This window comes from Canis aureus, chromosome 6 (genome assembly GCF_053574225.1).
Source record: "Canis aureus isolate CA01 chromosome 6, VMU_Caureus_v.1.0, whole genome shotgun sequence".
Classification (NCBI taxonomy): domain Eukaryota; kingdom Metazoa; phylum Chordata; class Mammalia; order Carnivora; family Canidae; genus Canis; species Canis aureus.
In genome coordinates, this window is record NC_135616.1 from 8,531,655 (window position 1) to 8,555,713 (window position 24,059).

General features: G+C 37.9%; 1 protein-coding gene across 14 annotated transcripts in view; it reads left to right on the forward strand.

The window, feature by feature from the left end:
• L3MBTL4 (L3MBTL histone methyl-lysine binding protein 4) overlaps positions 1-24,059 on the forward strand; it is a 498,239-nt gene that overhangs the window by 369,738 nt on the left and 104,442 nt on the right. For 13 of the 14 annotated variants that reach the window (XM_077900038.1, XM_077900045.1, XM_077900039.1 and 10 more), the window contains 2 exons: positions 4,208-4,381; positions 17,701-17,771. In XM_077900038.1, coding sequence (XP_077756164.1) covers positions 4,208-4,381; positions 17,701-17,771 — 245 coding nt within the window. The remainder of the gene's footprint in view (positions 1-4,207; positions 4,382-17,700; positions 17,772-24,059) is intronic. The other variant, XM_077900051.1, reaches the window with a different exon arrangement.

Below are 24,059 nucleotides of genomic sequence, written 5' to 3' on the forward strand. Positions count from 1 at the left end.
GGAACAAGGACTAAGGCATATGCTTTTATAGGAAACCCGGAGCCCACTAGCCAGCCTAGACTCCTGAACAAGGCATGAGCACAGGTATCAGCAGTGGGCACTGCTTCAGGTCTGGACCTTTGAACCCTAGAATGAATGACTGGGTTTAGCAAATACCTTTGGCCTCAGATCAGGATTAATCCTGGGAATGTAGGGGAAGCTCACCAACCTGTGCACAGAAGGAAGGAGGAGAATCCAAAGGCCGAGGGCACGAGGCCAGACACAAAAAGCAGGGATTCAGTGTCAGCTGCCGGGCAGTGCTATGTCCATCCCTACCCTGCCACAGCTCGAAGGCAGAGCAACAGTCAGGAATACTGCTCTTAGAAGAAGTGCAGGACGTTTTTCTAAAGAAAAAATACATACACTAATAAAATTTACTTTTACTTTGCCGCTTATCCTCAGATGTTAACATTATGCTTACGTATCCTAAAAAGCAAAGCTAGTATGTTTAATTGCCATCATCTTTATGTTTCTTTTTGTTTATGAAGAGGATTGCTGGGACCTCAGTTTTAGATCTGTCGGAAAACTTGTCTGCAACTGCCTGGTACCTTTTTGCTTTGTTTAGTGTTTACACTCTGTTCATGTGCCTTGCTATTGGTGAACTTAGGGCTGACATTTGTTACCAATTATTCGATCAAACCATATGAAATTCAGATATTTGACTATCATTGTCTTTTAGGAACTGCACTTTCATATGGGTCAGCTGATTAGTTCCTGCTGTCTCTACCTTCTTTTCCTGCCAACAGCAAACACACTCTTAATTAAGGAGGGCTGGGGAAATCATCTGCTCCGTCACAGGAACTGTGTCTTCCACTCAACACTGGTGCTTAGTGCTTCTCCCTCAGCCCACAGTGTCTACACTCCTATCTTGGCCATAATGAGCTAAAATTTGAATGTACTACTTTCCTATCAGTCAGAAACTGAAATTTTACCTTGACCTACAGAGCTTTAAGCCATAGAAATTTCAGCTTATGTCAACAGTTTTCTAAAGAGACTGTATCTTCAGGACCTCCTTTCTCCAATATTTAGCTAAACCAAAAGTAAGTTTTAGAAGTTTTAGCACACCTAGGGCAACCAATTCAGTGGGGTTTTTTTCCTATGTATTTAGATTTATATGTACTTATGAATATGCATGCTGTTACACACACACACACACATATGCACATGAGTGAGGGTCTGCATTTGCAGAAAGGCAGGCCAAAGTTTGGAATGCCATCTCTTTAACATGACTATGTTCTATGTGCCAAGAACACAAGTAAGCACAGGTTTGTAATACAGAAATTTGTTCACAGCACAACAGCAGATTGGAAAGGGTACAGACTCTTATATCTGAGATGCTAACATCCCCACTTCTTTTGTACTCGTGTCTCCCATCATTATCTTCTTTTGAGTTATTCACCAAAATACGCAACATATGTTTCTGTCATTTAATATATTCTTCTGCGGGTGATCCCTGCTCCACCCCCCAGCCGCCCCAGTGGCTCAGTGGTTTAGCGCCTGCCTTTGGCCGAGGGCGCGATCCTGGAGTCCCGGGATCGGGTCCCATATAGGGCTCCTGGCATGGAGCCTGCTTCCTCCCTCTGCCTGTGTCTCTGCCTCTCTCTCTCTCTCTCTCTCTCTTTCTCTGTGTGTGTGTCTATCATGAATAGATAATAAATAAATAAATCTTTAAAAAATAATAATATGTTCTTCTGCACTTCACACTTCATTCTAATCTGTATAACCTGGAGATGTGTCCTCACAGAGCTTGCCTGGTGGAATCTGGAGGTGCCCTATTCTAGTGAGCTCGGGGTGTTCCATTCCTCACTACTGGAGACAGAGGGGCTAGAAATGGAATTAGGAAGGAACAAGCAGGCCATTAAATGACTAGAGGGACTGATGGTTGAATGGTTGAGGGAAACCAAATTTCTCTCAACTGAAGCAAGTACAGAATGAGAGGGTCTGTGGCGGCTGTCTGTGGTGCTGGACAAATAAGCCTTAGGAAGAGAGCATAAGTGCCACACAACACAAATCATGTTGGAATTAAGAAAATTCGTGACTATAACGCGTCATTTCAAAGTCTCAAATTGAGAGTGTTAGATGGAGAGCAAAACTTCTGTGTAATAATATCTTAATGAAAACTCAGTTGTGCTTGAAATAAACATTTCCCAGTTTCCCTTAGGATAGCCTCATGCCTTTCAACTTTTATCTGCAGAAAGTTCTTCCTAAAATTTCCTTTAGATCTAGTATGCAGCAGCTTAAACAGATCACTCCTGCTGTGTTGTTACTGGAAACAGTACTTTATCACATCTTTGCTTCTCACACAGAACTCTAGCATATGCTGACGTATTTCCCCTAGCCATTAGTCACAGTAAACAAAGTATTGCTCTACCCTGTAAACACCTGCCTAGGCTTCTCTTTGCACCAGGAATTATGCCACACTTCTCTCATGTTTCTTCTTTTGATGATGCTAAAATCCTGTCCCCTTTCTGCCCACCTGATTGATTGGTGCTATTAATTAAGCGATCTATTTTGAGGCTTTTCAAAAATGTGGCAAGCAACTTTTCCAAAGTTGTGTGACTGTTTGTGACTGTTTTCTTACTGCACAAAAATATATAAATACCATCTTTGGGTATTTAGTAATAAATACCAGAAATAATATACATAGAAAACTTTGAGTTTTAATGGACCTATAGTACACACTCAGTAGAGACAGCTTTTTGTTCTTATTATAAATTATATTTATTTATAAATAAGTTAGCTTCTTCACTAGGTTTATATTCTCTAAAATTCCTATGATGTAGCAGATACTCAGTTAATGGATTATTGAATCAACAACTGAATAAGTTAATAAATCAATGCCAAATATTACGAATTATAGAACATGCATGTAAAGAGGACCCTCTTTTCTGTAGCAAATGCTGCTGATCATCCCTCTTGCAGTTCATATTCACTCTGGCTTGTTGGGTCAGGCTGGTGTCATCCAGAAGATCAACCCTAGATGTAGGTTGGTACTAAAGGCCTTCTGAAGTTTGACTCTTATAGGCTCTCCTTGGAAAACTCCAACAACTTTAAAATAGAGGAAAAACCACATTGGTCCCTGATTTTATCATGACATTAAAAGAACAACAAAAAAAAACATTCATGCATCCAAAAAGAATTTATTTTGCATCATATGTCAGCAAGTGTACAATAAATTGGAAGTAAATTTCTTAAAAAGACCCAATTACCAAGATATTGATGTATTTGACTGTGTGCTTCCCTTGATGGAGAGGATGATAGCACTACTATATTGGAGTGTGTGTGTGAGAGAGAGGGGGGGAGATTTATCATGGTTCCAACAAACCTTAGGGTTGGATCTGATTTTCCCATTTTACTGGAGAGAAACCAAAGCTTGAGCGTGAAACACCTTCCATGAGGTTGCGTGCAGGTGACCTGTCACACCTGTGCCTTCCCTCATAGAGGCTCCCTCACTCCTAAGCAGCAGCAGAAGCTTGGAGCTTTTTTGGAGACAGGAATGTTGGCACAGAAGCCTGGCAGAGACTACCAAGCAGTCCGTAGAAAGGATCAGATCACATGTCCTGGCAAATCCTTGCCAATTAGGCTCTAGACAACATCCAGGATTAGGGATTCAGGCTTTACTGTGGTCTCTCCTTTTTCATCTTAGGTGTTCCTTCACATTCAAACACAATACTTCCTAGCAAGTTTCAGGAGGATTAAGCAGAAATACAGACACAGTTTTTCTGTATACATGAATGTTAAATAAAAGCATAATATTCTCTGATACTGGTGAATATTTTTAGTGACCTGTAGTATTTTGTGATGTTGGTAGTCAAGTCAGGGCATAAATATCAGAAGATACAAACTTTGAATCAAGTGTTTATATAACATTTCCATTGGTCTACCAGAAGCACATTATGTTATTCTTAGATTTTTAAGTTTCCAAAATTGTATAAACTGTATGTGCTGATAACTCTACCTGTCATACTCTGCTGATCAGTGCTATAGACTGGAACATGAGATTTCTTCAAGGGGCAATAGGAAAAGAAACTTATTAGGGTGTGTTCAGTGAAAGAATAAGGTCTCCATCCAGTTCTTAAAATTTGGATGTAAGTCTGTTCCAGTGACAGTGGATTCCTGATTTATCACTCTAAACTGACAACTGTGCACCCATTTTTATACAAACCAGTGCTTTTGGCTGCCCGTATTCAGACATGAACTTGAAAAAGGAGGCAACTCTTCATGACCGTCTGAGAGAACAAACACAGGCACATTTGGAATCTGACTCTTCACATTCAAAATCAAAGAACCTCTGCAGTTTGAGCTTCAATGGAAAACATGAAAAGGTGAATAGTCAGCCCAGGTAAGGAATTTTTTGAAAATGTAAACCAGAAAGTAAACCATGTAGAATGGTAAAAGAACAAAATTTTTAATAATAAAAAAAATAGTTCCTTATATTTATTTGAAATAATTATGTTTGGCTTTGGATATTATTATGTTCACTGGCTCATAGAATTCAGCGAAAGCTTAATGTTCATGTAAAAAGACATTTTCTATGTCTTCGTTCTCAAAAATTGGAATTCACCTCTTTCTAAATCTACATATTACATGGAAGCAGTAAGAAAGCACATCTCATCTATATAATTCCGTAAGTTCTCTTTTGCCTTGAAAACCTCTTTATTCTTTGGGATAGTTTCAGAGATGGGCTGTCTTTAGGACGTGGCCGAGTATTTGCATCCATGCAGTCCTACCAGGATTTCCTTTCCTGCCTGTTGTCTGTCTTGTCCTTGTTAATCCAGATACGTCCACTTCAGATAGGATTTCTTCTTTCTTGAAACAGTTTCCATGTTGATTCATTGGTAACACATTATCCTTTTGTTCTTAAATGGGAATTTAAGCTTAAAGCATCGATTTCCAATTTTTCATTTACATGTTACCGTTTTCTAGGGAGCTGCAAATGCAACCTTATAAATTCAGATGTTTTAACCTATGCCAGGAATTACAAACACAGAAAAATCTGACACTCAGTAATTGGAGACCAGACAGAGAAGGAGCCAAGAAGGGCTGGGCAGAGAAGTGGGGAGCGAGTGTTTTTCAGATCCAGCTGCAAGCAGAAGGCACTCCTGCTCAAGCCCTTGAAAACCAGTAGACCCTCCTTGTGTGAGCTTTGAGGGAGCGGAGCGGCTACTTGATGGGCTGCTGCTTCTCCCCCATCTCCAGAGCCTTGCTTTTTCCATTCAGCCCATGTGAAAGGAAGAGGTGAGCTCCTCTCATCATGCAGGAGCCCGAATTCCAGGGGAATGATTCCATGCTCATTTATGCCTTCAATCTCAGCAGGGCTGTTACTTCCCTCCCAGGGGAAGACCTGTCCATTGGGAGAGTTTGGTGCAAAGTGTATGTTTTGTCCTTTTTCAAGCAAATGTTGGTATAGTGTATTTAGATACCATTTCATTCTTGTTGAACAGCTAATTTTGGTTTTAATCTCTCTGCATACCACTGTGCAGATTATCTCTCCTTTCCTGCACAATTTATTTCCTATGGATCCACATGCCTATTTTCGTAGCTGTATCTCGCATTTTTATTATTCGTTAGACACCCACTTCTCTTGTTGAAACTTCACAGGGTCTGGTTGTTCTTTACTGCTTTTTCCCCCCCCGCCCACACTGTTTACAACTGTAAGTAGTTGAGAGCTCCCGCATCCTTTCCATGTGCCAGTGGAGGGAGAATATTTTCCTTTGCTTTTTTTAAAACTGTTTTCCGAGGAAGGGTGTTTATTTATCCCAGAATTATGGAGACTAGTACATCCTGTTGGCCATATTTTTTTGTTCTGTTATCTTTTTATTCTCCAAATAAAAACTTAGTCAGTTTCTCTTGTAAACATTTTAGGCATTCAACCTCAATGTCAAAAATTGGAGAGACAAAACAGACATTTGAACTGCTTTAAAAAAAAAAAAAAACAGTTAAACTGCCATATTCTCTGAGGCTAGCTAAGCCTTTCCTTTTAGCAAACATGGATTCATGGCCTCCCCTCTCTTGAACTCCTCTTAGGAACTTACTATTTTCAGTATATTATTATGTGCTTCACCATTTTGAAGGGGATTTGCACTGAACTAGATCAGATAAGCATAATTGCTATAGGTAGAAAGAAGTAGAGAGTGTTAGTTGACAACCAAGCAGAAAAATCATACATTATCCTATCCTGTAGGATTCTATTCACGTATGCCCAGTGCTGTGTAAGTAGCTGAGTGAGGGGAGGGGAGTCATACTGTGCATAATTGAATTCTTAAACTTTCTTTTGTTTTCCAGTCTCAAGACCAAAGCCTTCCTTTTACTCCAGTCCCAGTCTACTATTTTTTCATTTAACCAACCATCATGACAATGTTTGTATAGTATTGGCTGCAGTGCCCACTTTGATTCTGTCCCCATCTCTGTGACATCCTGTTCATGGTCTAGAATTTCAGAGTAGGGAAAAAACCAGAATAAAGAAGTCATAAAGGAATCATATGTGGGATAATTACAAGCAGAAAAATTATATTTAACTCTCCTCACAGTTTATTTGTAGTGGTTTCCTGAGACTAACTTTTCTCTAACCCAAATCTTGGCTTTTAAAATCACAAGGTATCAGATACAGGTGAAGGAAAATATTTAAATTCCATCTCTTTCTTCTAGGTGTTGAGGAGAATGATTTTTACCTGGCTCATATCCAAGGATAGGCATGGGGGATAAATTAGTGAAACTTAGAGTTATAGTTTCCATCTCTCCTCCCATTCGTCCATACATCTATCCATTCATCTGCTAGTCCATCGCTGAGCTCTGGACAGGCCTTCTGTAATTGCTTACACCAGCAACACTTGTCACCTTAGAATCTCCAGCCTTCTGAGAATTCAAGTACAAAATGTAAAATGAACTCTTGACATTCTTCCAAAATCAATTAGATGCTGCCCCAAAATTTAGGGAATTTTGTCTTTTTCCTAACTGCATCCCAATTTTGTGATTACTTTTTTTTTCCAAGATTTTATTTATTTATTTATTCATGATAGAGAAAGGCAGAGACATAGGCAGAGGGATAAGCAGGCTCCCCCAATCCTGGCACTCCAGGATCACACCCTGAGCCAAAGGCAAATGCTCAACCACTGAGCCACCCAGGCGTCCCTGTGATTACAAGTATGTTTGTTTTCATATTAATCTTGGTAGAGGGAATTATTAGTAGTAAATCATGTACTTAGGTTCGCATTTTCTGAATAGAAGGTCAAGGTCAAGTTGAGTAGATTATGTACCACTAAAAGTTTACAAGATTCACATTCATAGATAGCAGTAGTATTATATGTTAATACAACTTTAAAGAGCCAATCTCACAATAGGTCATCATTACTGAAAAACTAATCTTTTCTCCCTTGCACTAATAGAGTGAGTAGTATTACATTCATGTGTATTAAGTACAGGCAAAAAAAAAAAAAAGTACAGGCAAATGACCTTATACTTGAGTATCTTTCATTTAGGTATATAGTCAAAGTGAGAAGGGGATATTTTTAATTTGACAGTTTATAGTTTGCCTTTGGAGCTACCCATAATCTTTTGATTTAGGAAAAGCAGTTATTATTGTCAGCATAATATTGCCATTTATAGGTGGGAAAGTTGAGATCCTTGGTAGTAACTGATCGGGACCTAAATAGAGGTGTTCTGATTCAATCCAGCATATTCCTGTTTCAGTAAACTAATAGTAATACCAGAAGTATCAGGAATAATAACTATCTAATATTAATATCACACGCTTACTTTGGTCCACAAAGCACTGTGCTAAACAGTTTGTATATATCATTGTGTTAATTTCATTTTATCCTCACACATCCTATGTATGGTAAGTATTCTTATTTAGATTTTATAGTGTAGACACGTGCAGGGTCAGAGAGGTTGGTCACAATTTTCAGGATCACACAATTAGTAGGAAAGGTCTAGAGCTGCCTAACTCTATAAATTTTATACACTCAACTACATTAGACTAGCAAAGGAATGTCAGTTTAACACTTATAAGGTCCTGGCTGATTATGTCTAGATGCCTTTTTTTTTTTAAGATTTTATTTATTTATTCTTTAAAATATTTTTTAATTATTTATTTATTTATTTATTTATTTATTTATTTATTTATTTATTTATTCATGAGAGGCACTGAGAGAGAGAGAGAGGCAGAGACACAGGCAGAGGGAGAAGCAGGCTCCACGCAGGGAGCCCAACGTGGGACTCGATCCTGGTTCTCCAGGATCACGCCCTGGGCTGAAGGCGGCGCCAAACCGCCGGGCCACGGGGCTGCCCTCTAGATGACTTTCTACTCTATCTAGCATTCTCAGGGTCATCTTATGATGCATTTGTTTCTTATTTTGTGAAAATAGAACTATGGGAGGGGAAGAATCTTACCATGATTTCCCAAAACCTTTATTCTTATTTATACTACATGTAATATAAAATCTTTCATCTTGAACCACATTTCATTTTTTTTCTTTTTTTTTTTAACAAACCCTTGTGTCGAGGGCTGACTTTCAATAGATCGCAGCGAGGGAGCTGCTCTGCTACATACGAAACCTGACCCAGAAGCAGGCCGTCTAGGAATGGTTTAGCACCAGGTTCCCCACGAACACGGGTTGCGTGACGGGCAAGGGAGGCGGCCCCCATTACGGCTGCGCCCCGGCCCGGGAGGAGGGGCTCTCCGCAGGGGCCTGGGCCTATGCGCGGTGCGCCAGGTGGCCTGCAGGTGGGGCGGCGGGGTTCGGCCATCCGAGGCCATCCGAGGCCACCGAGGGCCCGTGGCGCTGCTCTATCCTTCCGCCTGGGCGGGATTCTGACTTAGAGGCGTTCAGTTAGACACGTTTCAGTAATAATAAACTAAAAGCCTCTCTCTGCAACAAGGGAATAAAGTTATACTCATTAGAGCAGTTTTATCATAAATTACTTTGAAATGCAACTGCCCCCTCCCCCCGTATTGTTAGCTGGCCTCGTCAGGCCTACGTGGAACATTTTTTCAGGCATTTCCCACTCACTTAAGTATTCTTTTTTTTAAATTATTTTTTTTATTTTTTTATGATAGACATAGAGAGAAAGAGAGGCAGAGGGAGAGGGAGAAGCAGGCTCCATGCCGGGAGCCCGACGCGGGGCTCGATCCCGGGACTCCCAGATCGCGCCCTGGGCCAAAGGCAGGCGCCAAACCGCTGAGCCACCCAGGGATCCCCTTGCTTAAGTAGTCTTAAATAACTTCTTTCTCCTCCCCAAAGCAGTGATTAATATATTCTAATTCACACAATTGGTAGAACCACCATTGTTAATATTCAGTCATATTCACACTCATTACTATTAAAATCTAAAGGGGCGCCTGGGTGACTCAGTCAGTTAAGCATCTGACACTTGATTTTGATTGAGGTCATGGTCTCAGGGTCATGAGAACAAGTCCCACCTTGGGCTCCGTTCAGTGCTGCTGAGCATGAAGCCTGCTTATGATTCTCTCTTCCTATGCCCCTCCCCTACTCTCTCTCTCTCTCTAAAAGGAAAGAAATCTAAGAAGATGCCTAATAAATATCATTTTGCTTTTCCTCATGCCTTCCATATTATAAATTTTATGCGCTTCCCTAAGGCCTATACTGATAATAAAAGTGGCTGAAGAAGCTGTGGTAATCAGAGAGAATGGCATGTAGTAAAATAGTTCCTTTAATGACCCTCATAATAAATTGCGCTGCCATGAGCCAGCTAGTTTATTTCCACCACTCAAATTAGCTGCACCATAAATACCTTCTATGGGGTCCATTCTCAGAATTAAAACAGTATTAGTTGGTTGTTTCCCATATTAGCCTTTCAAATCATTACATAGGTTTTCCTTAATCTATCAGTGTTTCTTCTCACAACTTCCCACATAAATTCTCTGCTTTGGGAGATAAAATCTACTCAGTGTCCTACTCACTCCCTGTAATCACCCATAATATTGTTTTTATTATGGGCCAGTGCCTTTGTTCTCATTCTTCCTAACTTATCTCCTCCCACCTGCATCTTCTCCTTTCTCAAAGGCTCAGCTGTATCTTAAAGTTTTCTGCAGCAGTTCCAGCCCACATGAGCATCTTGAGGTTAGAGATCACACCATATACATTTCTCTCTTGCTGACACCTGCTAAAATGCCTGATACTCAGTAGGCATTTAACAAATTAAATAGATTTTGAGCAGCCACTCTGTGCCAGGGACTTGGTAGGCCTGAGGATTTGGATCTAATAAGAGATAGTCCCATTCCTTGTTCTTAGCACTCCTATGGGCTTTGGTCTATACTACACACCAATAACTTGTTTGTGTGTGTGTCTGCATGCGCCTCTTTAGTGCTTACTTTGTATGTGTGCCTTATTTTCTCAAAAGAACAGGAGGCAAAAGGGTATGAACCAGTTTTCATTTATGCTTTTGTTCTTTCCTCATTTCTGGTCACATTCTAGGTTCTTAGTAAATCTAAGTTGACTGGTTTGGGTGTGTTCATTAGTATGCAATAATTAGTGTGTTCAATTTTTTCACCTGTGAAATGAATATAATATACAAGGCTTAGATCTTGAATATAGGTATATAGAAAATATAACTGGGCCTGGCATGTAATAGAGAGTATCAATATCTTTTTCCATTTTTATAAAAATTGTTGATAGTAAAGTCTTGCAACTGGGCCAATTCTGCTTGTGTATATACAATACATCTTTGCACCAAAATTAAAATTTAGACCTTTATTTATTATGAGCTATTCCTCTGCATCTGGAACTTAATTATACCCCTTAATCAAGTGAGCAGTGGTCAAACATCAGGATTTTTCCTGTGCACTCAGGAAGCCTTTTGTAGAAGTTATGGCTGGACAGAAAACCTATCACCATCCAGACAAACTCCCTCACTCTCTACACTTTCCAGGCACACTCTGAGGGACCTCTGACAGAGTATGACAGTCCTGGGACTTTGCAATGGGAAGGGACTCAATGATTGTCTAGTCCTACTTCTTCAACAGAGAAATAAGGTTATCAGAGCCAAAGAATTAAGTTTCCTTGACACTGTCATGAATGGCCACTTTAAGCACTCTGACTCCTGGGTCATTGCTCGGCTCCTATTCCATACCTCCTCCTCCTCTAGAATTAAGATTAGGTTAGAATAGAACTGGAACTGGCTTATGGCATATAAATACCTGAATGGCATTTAATCTTGCAGAATCAGGATCCTGACTGTAGCCATAGCCTGAAATTGGACATATTTAATCCTTCATTATTTCAACATTTATTCTTTGAACTAATACTTAGAAAAGTAATATTTCAAACTCTAGTGATAGCTAGAAGAAAACAAAACAGACTAAAATCCTTGACCTCAGTAAGCTTTTACTGGGTGGTAAGAAAATGGCCCTAGCTAGTGAAGTGGCAGGATGAAGACTTGAACTCAGGAAGGATGACTTGGCAGGAGGCATGTTGATTCACTCACTACATCAGCAAATACATGTGGAACTTCTGCTGTGGCTGAGTAGTGTGGTAGGCACTAGGATATGGCAGTGAACAAAACTGCCCCATCGCTGCCGGGAGCATATTGTCAGATAGAGGCAATAGAGGAGAGCAAACAAAAGTAAACCATAAATGAGGAGAAATCATAGACTGTGGTTAAGTGCCATGAAAGAAGTAACAAGGCAGTGAATGGGCAACACTTAAAATGTTTCCAGCAATTACCTATCTTAACCTCCTAGAGACCATACACAGATCCATGCTATTAGGGAAAAAAGAGGGAGGTGGTTCTGTTGAATATTTTGCAAATTGAAAATGAAGTGAGTCGTGCCAGGATCAGCTCAGGAGTGTAGACAGTAACAGTGCTGGGGTAAAAGGACTTGGCCCTCATTGGATCCCTCTTGCCTTGGTTCCTTTGGCACCTTCATTATAGTCTGATGGTTTGTAAACAAATTTGCACTTCTCTCGAAATGTTATAAAATACTCAAAGTATGCCTTTGAAAGATATTTAAACATTTTTCTCTAAGCTGGTTCTCACAGGCATTTTATAATTTATTGTGGATCTCTGGATTTCTCGAATCCTGCCTTGGCCCAGGCTCTTATTAATTAAATGCTACAGAACAGCCTGTACTAAAATCTCCATGGTTCCTTGCGTAAAGGAATATTGGTGTTCCTGCACACCAGAAAAACATAATTTTGTTGCCCAAGCACCAGTGGGCATTTTTTCTCATCTACACAATTGATCCGACTTTAAAACAGTCATTTCCCATTCATTGCAAATAGTAAAATTGGGACAGTTAACATGATTTTTTTTCTCATAACTAAAGCATTTGTATGTGTGCCTTCTTGTGTATTATAGGAAAATTAGAAAATATAGATCAGTAAAAAGAAAAAAAACCTAAAAATAAAAAAATAGTGATACTCAGACTTTCTCTGGTCAAATAACATAACTTACAGACTTGTAAAAATATGATAAAATTCCCACTGCAGTAATTCAGGTAATAAAGAAATTTTTAAAATGTAATTTATCACTGCCTACTCTTCAGCTCTGAGGTGTGTCTTGAGGTTACTTGTGTGATCATGTTCTCTTTTATACTTTTTCTGTATTTATGTACACATATGGATATTCAGATATACATTCAGTCTTTTAAAAAATATTACAGTAATTTTGTGTTAATGTTTCTTTCAAGGTTAGCTTGTATTACTCTGGATAGGTTAGGATATAATCATGTTGAATGTAGGGGAAAGAGGCCACATTCCTGACAGATTAACATGTGAGTGAAGTTTTCAAGGACCCTAACATTAAACACTGAAGTTTTAATAAAATGTACTCTGAGCAAGACACCTGTAAATAAGTCAGCATTTATGGCCCAAGAAAAATAATCTGGTCTTGGACTTTTATTTTTACATGAAAAAGTTGTAAAGACTTAAGTAACTAAGTCTACCCACAAAGAAAAAACAAATTTGCCTAATCTCTTATGGACTGCCATATAAAACCATTGTTTGTTGGCTTAAAGAAAGTCTGACAATAAAAGATACTAGCTTAAAAATATCTTTTATTTATTTAGCATTATATCATGGGTAATTTTTCATATTAATACAAATGGATCCAGTGCATTGTTTTTTTTATTTAATCTTTTAAAAGATTTTATTCATTTATTTGACAGAGAGGGAGAGAGAGCAAGAGAGAGAAAGAGAAAGAGCACAGCAGGAGGAGTAGCAGAGGGAGAGGAGGAAGCAGGCTTCCCACTGAGCAGGGATCCTGACACAGATCTCAAACCCAGGACCCTGAGATCATGATCTGAGCTGGAGGCAGATGCTTAACTGACTGAGCCACCCAGGTGCCCCCAATGCATTGTTTTAAATAACTCTAAATAACTGTATCATATTTCATATTGTGGACATACCTTAATTTATTCAGTTAACTCCCCTATTGACATCGTCTACAGTATTTTTCCTCTTTAAATAATGGTACAATTAACATTTTCATATGTGTGTCATTTGTTGATGGTTTATAATGCAGTATTTTTAAAAGCTGAATTATATTTTATTTATAAACTAAACATACTATATGAATTTGCCCTTAGATTTCTAGAGTCTTACAGGTTTTTTATTTATTTTGCTTTACTATAAATTCACATATACAAACACACATATAAACAAGTGTACACACACATACACACACAGAAGAAAGATTGCATACATAGGGGATGCCTGGGTGGCTCAGTGGTTGAGTGTCTCTGCCTTTGACTCAGGCCTGATCCCAGGGTCTTGGGATTGAGTCCCACATCAGGCTTCCTGCAGGAAGCCTGCTTCTCCCTCTGCCTTCTCCCTCTGCTTTGAGGCCTACACAGACTCCTTTCTCCCTGAAAGCTTTCTTTCTGATCTTTTAAGCAGAAAATCCCCTCCCACAAAGCAGTTTCTCATCATTTGTGTAGCCGTTTTCTCAATCTACTTTGTGTGAAAGTTGGCACTGCACACATCTGTATCCTCTGGTAGATTATGAGCCTCTTGGTGGCAGATACCATTTTGGCTGAATGTAATACCCGTATGTGGGAAAAGCTCAAAGAAATATTGATTGGACCTGGGCAATTTGTCTAAAAAATAAAAAGTAGAGTTCGATATTTGCCTGTGAAGCCCTATTCTAAGTAATAACTAACTACAGTTATTAAGGCAGTTTTGAGAAAAGGTAGTAATATAAAACTATCACATATCATATGTATATTTTTGGGTTTAGGAACCTTTTCCTTTACTGCTAGAACAAGAGTCAGCAAACTGTTTCTCGAAAGGGCCACATAGTAAATACTTTTAAGCTCTGCCAGCCTTAAGATCTCTGCTATAGCTACTCAGCTTGACCACTCCTGTGTGAAAGCAACTGTGGACAGTAAGTAATGAATGAGCATGGCTGTATTCTACTAAAATTTCATTCACAGGAATAGGCAAGGGGCAGGATTTGACTCTTGGGCTGCTGTTTGCAACTCCTGTTCTAGAGGGTGTCTAGCTACATTTAGACTAACCTGACTTAACTCCAAATTCTGATTTTTCCATGTTGGCTCTTCTACTTACTGCGTGACTGAGATATTAGATTAATGTTACCTCCTTCATGTTAGGCATCTAGCTCAGGGCCCAGCATTTCCTGAGCCCAGAAAAACAGTAGCCACTAACTTGCCTTATTAAATGTAGCAGAAGCATAGAAAGGGGGGTCAGAGAGCATGCAGCCCCCTTTTCCAACAGGAAGTAGCAAAATCCTAAGGATAAGGTAAGTGGAAAACCAATGGGATAGCAGAGACTATGAAATGACAGGGGCAGGTCTCACCAACAGAAGCAGTAATCCCCTAATTCATATGCTTTCCTGTGTGGTGAATTGAGGGTACACAGACACACATTTAGCCTGACACTTGCTGCTACAACAGCAATAGCATTAATAAAAGATTTTGAAGATTGTTTGGAGTGGCTGGAACTATGATGAAAGGTATAGGCCAAGGTTCAGGCAGAGTTACTGGTGAAAAATAATACCCGGAGATTTCAATGGTATTGCCTTTTTAACTAAAATACAAACAAATAATTAATTTTTGGCACATTGCTGACCTAATCATCACCAAACATTTCTGTTGCCTGTATGCAGTAGATTCTTTTAAGATGCAACACTTCAATCGCTTTTTTTCTCTGCCAGCAAGATGATGTCCAGACACTTGAGAACAGTGAGTAAGGCTCTCCACAGCTTGGCTCTAGCAGATTCTTTTATCCTCACCTTCGATCCCTCCTTTCCTTGCACAGAGCAGGCCTAATAGGTTGATTAGCTTCTTCATGTCCGCAAACACTGTCCCTCTCATTTTGCTGATGCCCAGTCTACGGCAGTTTCTGCTTTTATCCCACCCTGATTTTCTAGAGCTTTATAAGCCCATCAGTCCTGCACATCTCCCTTCTTTCCGAACCAGACCCGACTGCATTCTCCACAGAGTTCCTCACTAGCCCAGATCCAGACCATCTCTCCCTCCAGCGGCCAGGAGCATCCCTTTCTTTTGCTGTGCCTATGACATCTCATTCTTGATGCCTTCTGGAAATGCTCAGCAAGCATGGACAGTGACGCGCAGAGTAAGGGGAAACCTGGATTTGGAATCTGCAGACTTGAGTTTGTGTTCTGGCTTCCCCATTGACTCACTGTGTGCCCAAGATGGGCGAGTGGTTTAGTATCTCTGAGTCTCAGTTTCTTTACTTATATCAAGGGCACTATACCTCTCTGCCTTAGAGTGGTTTTGTGAAAATGAAAAGAGGGTAAACAAAGTGAAGAGTCTAGGAATCCTTAGAAGGTACCTGTCTCACTCAGGAAATGTTAACGAACCTGAACTGATTAGTGTTTGACTTGGTGTATCTCCCTAGTGATGTAATAATTTTGAAAGCAAACTGCACTGAAATGTATCTGTGGTTAGTGGCAGTGCCTGGAATATTTTTAAAGCTACTCAGTAAATTTATTTATTTTTAAATTGCTTTTTAAAATCCCCATCGAAGTTATATAAAGCACACCAGCTTCTATTTTTCAAATTTTTAAGATAGAATCAAGATCTTCATCAGAATCTGTTGTAGAGGGATGCTTTAAGATGATTTAAAAATCAACTCAGTTTCATCAAATCTGTAAATTTTGGGGGAATATACCCAAACAAATATTTTCCAAAGTACATAAGCAGACTAAATTGTTCTTTTTTTCATCTTCTACTTTGAGAAATGACTGCATCATGCTATTTAGTGCACATGTTGTGCCTCTAGCATTCCATGTTGACCAGCTCTCTCCACCAGATGCTCACTGCTTCAATTTAAACCCTCTATTGTTAATATTCTTTCCTACAAGGATGTAAATAAATCATGATGATCTGTATATATCCAGAGTATAATGAAAATTAAGCATATCAAATTAATGAAATTATTCCTCACATTTTTATGCATGTCCATGCTGAATAAAAGCTTGTAGATTATTTTATAATATAATGTTTCTCTGATGGTTCAGAATGAACCCTGTAAGGCAAATCCAGTCTCCATTTTGCAGGTTGGGAAGCTGAGATCTATAGAATTTAAAAATGAACTCTGGAGTAGCAGCCTAGAGCCTCGATGCAGTTTTCTCCACTGAGCGTGCTGGTATCCACACTAGATCATAGCTTCACTGCCCAGAGCTAGACTATGCCACAGTAGCCATGTAGGGCTTCCTTTTAAGGTCCAACATGGGATTTCAAAAGAAATTCTTTCTCCGTTTCTTGCATTTTTGGTTAAAAAAGTGTCTAATGTAAGGGGAAAAAAGCTGATAAATAGAATTTGTTTTTATCATGATATATATGTTTATAGAATATACAGATAAAATTACCTCCAATTATGTACAAGTCACTTAGGTTTCTGTGTAAGGCTTTGGTGATTGAATCGGTATCCTCATCTAAAACAGAAATTGAAACAGTACTCAGAAACTTGTCAGAGAGGATAAAATGAGAGTGCTGCTGTACAAGTGCAATAGGAAAATGCATTTGCAAAACAAGCTATTATAATTTTCATTAAAATCGTAAATACATATATGGATAAATTAATCAAGTATCTTAAGGTCTCTACTTAAAATTAATTACTAGGTAATTAGCAACACCGAAAAGTTTCATTTTAGAAACTTCCATATTCATTACAAACTTACATATTCCATGAGCCTCAAGTTTTAATCAAGTTGTATGATGGAAGAGTTACAAAATTAGTCCTTACCGCATATGGGAGCATTTTAAAAGTTAATTAATTCTCTGACATTCAACTGTGTAACTAAATTACTTTATACAGTTGTTTAAGCACAATGTATATAATTTTCTGATTAAAATAAGAGCTAAAATCATCAGTAGCAATTACTATTTACCCACTTACTACCATACTACCCCTATCATCCCTGATAGCTCCTCCTCAGAATCTGAAGAGATTATTCTCCAGAGAATTTTAGAAACTTTTTGCTGTAACAGAATGAGGGAGAACTTTCAAGTTGCAGGTTTCAAAGTTAGCGTTTCTGAAGAAAATATGTTTTTAAAATCTTCAACTGAAGAAAAATTGTAACAAGTCTCTGCAGCAAAATACCTGCTAATTCACTATTGTTTACTCCGTGGTTTCTATTTAAATTTGTGCTGCTGTCATGATTTATTCCTACCTCACAGGATAATGAATCTAGATTTTATTTCTGTTCTTTGCCCAGGCTTGTACAGCAGGCAAAGTGTTTGAAAATCAAAGGAAAAGAAGATATTGACTTGGATAATCTCTTCAGAGGTAAAAACAAAGGAAAAACACAGACTATGCTTTTTGTTGTCAAGAATGTCTTATTTGTTTGCTGGGTTGACTTTATCATTCCTGTAGGTGAGAGTGGAATAGAGCTTGATGAGAGGAAAAGATTTGTGTTCTAATCTCAACCCTACAGACAGATAGGTTCCACTACTTCTCCATCCAACCTTGATTTTCTCATTTTTAAAGTGACAGGACTAGACTGCAATTTCTGTGGTCCTCACTCATGATAGGATAAACCAAAACCTATTGAGGTAGAGGTCTCTGTGGTGGAATCTCTGCCATCTGCTGAGCATGAAGGAGGGAAACTGGAAGTGTCTCATGGTCTTTTTATAGGCTGGGGGTGCGGGGGACTGGGAAATGTACCTCATTATTAAGATGGGCAAGAAGGTTGTTGGAGGAAAAGTTTTGTTTAAACTTAAAACTGAAAGCTGAAGGATTATTGGAGTGTAGGAAAAAGAATTGCATGGTTTCATTTAATTCTGTTTCTTTCCAGTTAAGGTTCGATATAGACAGAATCTCATCTATAATTTTGAGGTTATATTGCAGCAAGCTAAGGAATAAGCTTCCCCTTAGTTGTGTTTACTAAGTGCAATAATTTTTATTTTATCAGATGAAAACATTGGTAACTTATATTAGTGTCCTGTGTCTTCTGCCATCATAGTTTTGCGTGTTAACATCTCCCAGAACAGACAGCAGGAGCCCTGTTCCTCTTCCAGAGGAAAAGAAAATCCAGTGGGTTTTCTGCTGACTTGACCAAAAAGTGCAACAAATAAGCACAACTTTGTAGCACTGCACTCATCTCCGATAGGATTATTACCCATTACACTTTTCTTAAGGAAAAAAGAATATGGTTGGCAGCCACCGAACAAAAAGAACCATGATATCTCTGAGCAAAGCTAACCTGTTCACTTCAGGCAGGGACCAAACTCAGCTTGTGATTGGAACAACTCTTGATTTCATCTCAGTCACGAAGGGAGGAGGAATCTTTTCCACAGAAAATGGAAGGCAGTTAAGTTTCTTTGGTTTCATGGTGCATCCACACATTTCTCCCTAACCAGAAGAATTCTGTGTAACATCATCAGATCTGAACATTGCTTTAAATAAAATAAATTACTGATATTTTAGAAACTGCTCCATACAAATGTTCTAATCCATTTTACCAAGCCTCCTTACTGTAAACAACATGTGTTTTGGAACCATATAAGGAGCCCTTAAAAAGTGTCAGTGTTTTAATTCATATTTTGACACTTTTGAAACTATCTTCGCAGAGTAATTATGTATATGTTCCTGTTAAAACAGATACACAGTCAATTTTGTAATTCACATAGTAAAAGTAGTAATGAGGATCATCCTTATAAAAATAGAAGATATCACTAGCAAAATGTATTTGCATAATGTGAAAGATGAAATCTCTTCTAGCTTGTTCAGTGTATACTTATTCTTTTCTGCATCGCTTTTGAAAGGTCTGTTATGTCAACCTTAAAAATAAAACAGCCAGTTATTTTACCAGCAAAATGAGTTTATTTGGGAAGAGCAAAGAATTTCAGTTAGGGACAAGCAATCTAAGATAAAACCACCAGCAAATGGCAAATCCCAAAAACAAAGGAGAGGAATGTTACTTTATAGAGAAAAAAGAGGAAGTTGCTTTGAATGAAAGCTTTTGCAGGAGAGGAAGAGTTGAGGGTGTGATCATGACATTGAATGATTATTTAATATTTTCTTTTATTTTTTTGCCTGTAAATCAGAGCATAAATTCCAAATTCTTACTCTTGCCGTTGAGTATAGATTGAATAAATACCTTCTTAATTCATCAGGAGCATTTTTTTTTAAAAGGAAAATGGGCTAAAATTTGTTCTAGGCTTCTATGAGGGCAGATGTTACATTTTTGATATTTAAGGATTGTGTGTACATATGTACACACGCACATGGCAGCTTGTGTTTTTCATATCCTGGGCGTATTTTTAATTTTTACTCGTAAACATCTTTGTTTTCTAAATTTTACTCACAATAGATATTCTTGGCAGATATATAATAAAAAAACTACCTATAATTTTCAAGGATACTTCTTAGGGATACAACGTTCTTCCTTTTACCATAATAATGTATAAAAGTAATATTGGATGGTAGAAATATTTAAGTACCTCTATAAATTTGTTGAGGGAAACATGATTAACTAAAAAAATGTCCGGTAGTAAAATTGACAGAAGTTAATTTGTCTTACTAATCTATAGGTTTACAGGTAAAGCATACTGAGTTTTGCACATGAGACACGGCAAATGGTAGTTCTCTTTTCTGCCTTTTGTTATGTAAAACAATGCATGAAGATATCATTGCCATATGTGCTGCACCACATCCCTTCTCTGGAATTGAGTTGAGCATCTGTGTGGTGGCCCTTCAGGTTTTTACTGTTGCTCAGTGAGTGTCCCACAGAGAACTGCACAAAATCTCCTTTGAATACAGGTTGAGTGAAGCTAATTAAAGTACATTTTCCATTAAGTGTCAGAGACCTGCTCATTTTAGTGATCTGCCCTTTTGCCCACTTAGAGAGCCCAGACCCAGAGCAGCTAAAACTCAACTATTTGGTACCATAGATGTATGTCACTATCAAGGTCACCGCATAGCTCTACCCCAGGAGACATCTTTGGTATTGTGGAATGTTCAGCTAGAAAGCTTTTATTTTAACTCTTTACTATTTTTGTTTTCAAATGTGTAACTAAGGCTCACCTTATAAAAATGCAAAAATTTGGGCAGCCCCAGTGGTACAGCAGTTTAGCGCTGCCTGCAGCCCAGGGCGTGATCCTGGAGACCTGGGATCAAGTCCCACGTCATGGAGCCTGCTTCTCCCTCCTCCTGTGTCTCTGGCTCTCTCTCTCTCTCTGTCTATCATCAATAAATAAATAAATCTTAAAAAAAATCTTTAAAAAATGCAAAAATTTCATAAAGCAAAAAATACAAGAGATAAGCATGACAAAGATAAACATTGTTAATAATCCCTTACAGACTAATTTTTGATATAATAATTCATCTTTTGGTTTTGTTACCATTATAAAATCATATTTGATGAACTACCATTGACTTTTTTTCTCTAGTTGCTGGTAGATCATGGCTCTCTTTCTAATAAGTCAGTGCATATTCACTGGCTAGTTTCTTTTTCTTATTTTTTAAGTAATAATTTTAGACAAGGTCAAGAGATTACACAAATTTAACCACTGGGTGGGTCAAGAAATAGAATCTGAGTGGAAGCCCCCCTCATGCTGTTCAATTATCACCTCCTGGCAGGACAATCCCTCTTCTGATTTCTGTCACTGTTAGCTGCTGTGGCCCTGTTTTGATCATTTTATAACTGAAATCACACAGTATATATTATCTTATGTTTGACTCTTTGCTAACATTGCATTCGTGAATTTCACTCGAATCGTGGTTTGCTTGTTTGCTTATTCTCAGAATTGCATCTTATTCAATTTTATGAAGGTGCCACAATTTGTCCATTTTAATATTGGTTGCTTTCAGTTTTGCCCTCTCAGCAGTGGTGCTACTAGGGACATTCTTGTATGTGATTTCGTGGATATGTGTATGCATTTCTGTAGGGTACATACTGAAGAGGGAAATTTCTGGGTAATTGAATGGGTTTACATTTAGGAGCTGGTATCAAATATTTTTACAAAGTCTTTGCACCAGTACATTCTTGCCAGCACAGCTTGGAAACTGCAGGTACTCCACATCCTTGCTAGCAGGTTAATGCTTGTCAGTCCCTAATTTTAGCCATTTATTTGGGTCTGCAGTACTGTTTAATTATGCTTTTAATTTTGCATTTCCCTGAGGCCTAATGGGCTTGAACACATTTTCGTGTTTACTGGCCATTTGAATATCCTCTTTTGTGAAATATCTTTCCCATTTGTCTTTTAGATTGTCATTTTCTTATTGATATATAAGAGTTCTTGATGTCTGTAAACAAATCCATTGTTGGTTAGATATATTGCAGGTATCTTCTCCAGTCTATGATTTGCCATTTCACTCTCTTAATGGTGCCTTGTGATAAATAGAAAGTCCAAGATTTAATAGAGTACATTAATCCTTTCCATTTTGGTTAGCACTTCTAGTGTCCTATTTAAAAACTTTTGCCTATTACATGTTCATGAAGATATTCTGTTTTTTATTCTAGAACCTTTATTGTTTGATCTTTCAGATTTAAATCTATATTTAGATCTACAATACACCTGCAGCTGATTTTTTATAAATGGCATAACATAGGAGCCAAGATTAACTTTTTATATGAATATTCAGTTGACCCAGTACCATTTAGTAAAAAAAGACCTTTTCCCCTATTGCTTATCATAAATCAAGTGACTGTGTTTGTATGCATCTATTTCTGGATTGTGTTCTATTCCTTTGGCTTGTCTATTCTCATGCCAGTACCTTACTGATTTAATTACTATAATTTTTTAACTTTATATAATAAATCCTGATAGCCAAAATGCCACTCTTCCCATTTTCTTTTCTTTTTCTCTGAGATTGCCTGGCTATTCTTGTTCCTTTGCATATCTAAAGAGCTTATCTATTCACACACACACACACACACACACACACACACCAAACAGCATACCCTGATTTTGACTGGAATTGCAGTGAATGTATAGATCAATTTCAGGTGAATTGGCATTCTCTAATTCATGAGCATGGTACATCCTTCCATTTAATTAGGCATTCTTTAGTAGTTTTCAATAATGTTAGGCAGTTTCTCTCAGCTAGGACCTACAGTATAATGTTGAATAGATAAATGATAGGAAGGCATCTTTCAGATCTTTCAGGAGGAAAGCTTTCAGAAGTTTACTATTAAGTATGAGGTTTGCTACAGTTTTTTGTAATGTTTTTAATAGATTGAGAAAACTGCCTCCTCTTTTATTTTATTTTTTTTTAACTGCCTCCTCTTTTAGTTTGTGTTTTTATTTTTATGAATAGGTGTTAAATTTTATCTAATGCTTGTTCAGCATCTATTTGGATGATCACATGTTTTTTCTCTTTATTCTGTTAATGTGATGAGTTATAAAGATTCTTAAGGAAATTTCTTCTTAAAGGTTATCATATTTTTGGAAAAATTTGTGTAAATTATATATGTAATAATAAATTTCAATAAATGAATATTCATGTATCAGCACCCAGATCAAAACATAGAACCAATATTTCTTTACCAATGCAGGTAGAGTCCACCTTACTGAATATGCAGTGAATTTCAGTTACCATGGTTTCATTAAATAATTCCAGTCCCCTAACAACACAATTCAGATTTTAGTTACACAGTGTATTAACTGTGGGCCATTACACCAAGTACCAGCCCTTGTCCACAAATCACTACCTAACAGATCTGCGTAATGATCAGTGACCAGTGATGTCTCTTCTTTCACAGTCTGTCAGTAATTGGTCCCAGCACATCTGTTATTCAGTTCACATACTGACAGCAGTGAATGTGGTTATGTTGCCTACTTGCTCCCAGTGAGAAACACGTGTTGTTTTACAAAAGTGGGTACTCCAAAGAGTATTGGCCAATATATATGAAAGTACAGTAAAAAAAACAAAGTGATAATATTAGAAGTGAAATTCTAATCAAATGTCAACAGATTTATATAAAAAGCCAACCATGGAGATGCTGGCACTGCCCCCATTTGAGAGATTCTAACTGTGCTGCCAGAGGAACTCAGTGAAAACACTCTCTGATATAAATGAGAAGATGGTTGGGACAAACTAGGTGAGTATGTCCTGTAGGAAGTGATATTGGAAGGAAAAAAAATCCCTTCACATTAAGGGAACTCAGAGAGATTTTACAGCATTGTAGATGGAAAAGATAAAATGTTGGAAGGAGATCCAAACTTGGAAAGGAGTTTGATAATTTACCAAAGCATAGAAAAGATGCTTGCTCTACATCATAACTATAGGACAAGAGGAAAGTCAACACTACTCAACTCTTGATAAGTTTTTTAGAAAGAAATAAAACACTCTCAGTGTCTTTAATGTTTTCAATCACAGTGTACTAAAAATATTGCTACTATTTTTTTTAAATTTCTCTATATAATTATAATTGACAGTAAAAGATTTTTACTATTTTGAATATTTGTAAAGGTCATAGAGAAATCAAATTTATAAAGGTCATGGGGAAATCAGTTTTCCTCACTGCTTATTAAGCCCATCTTGTATTTAGCTCACTTTCAGCTTGCACGATCATTTTTACAGTCTAACTGCCATGCTGAGAGAACTTCTTATATTTTATAAAGGACTTTT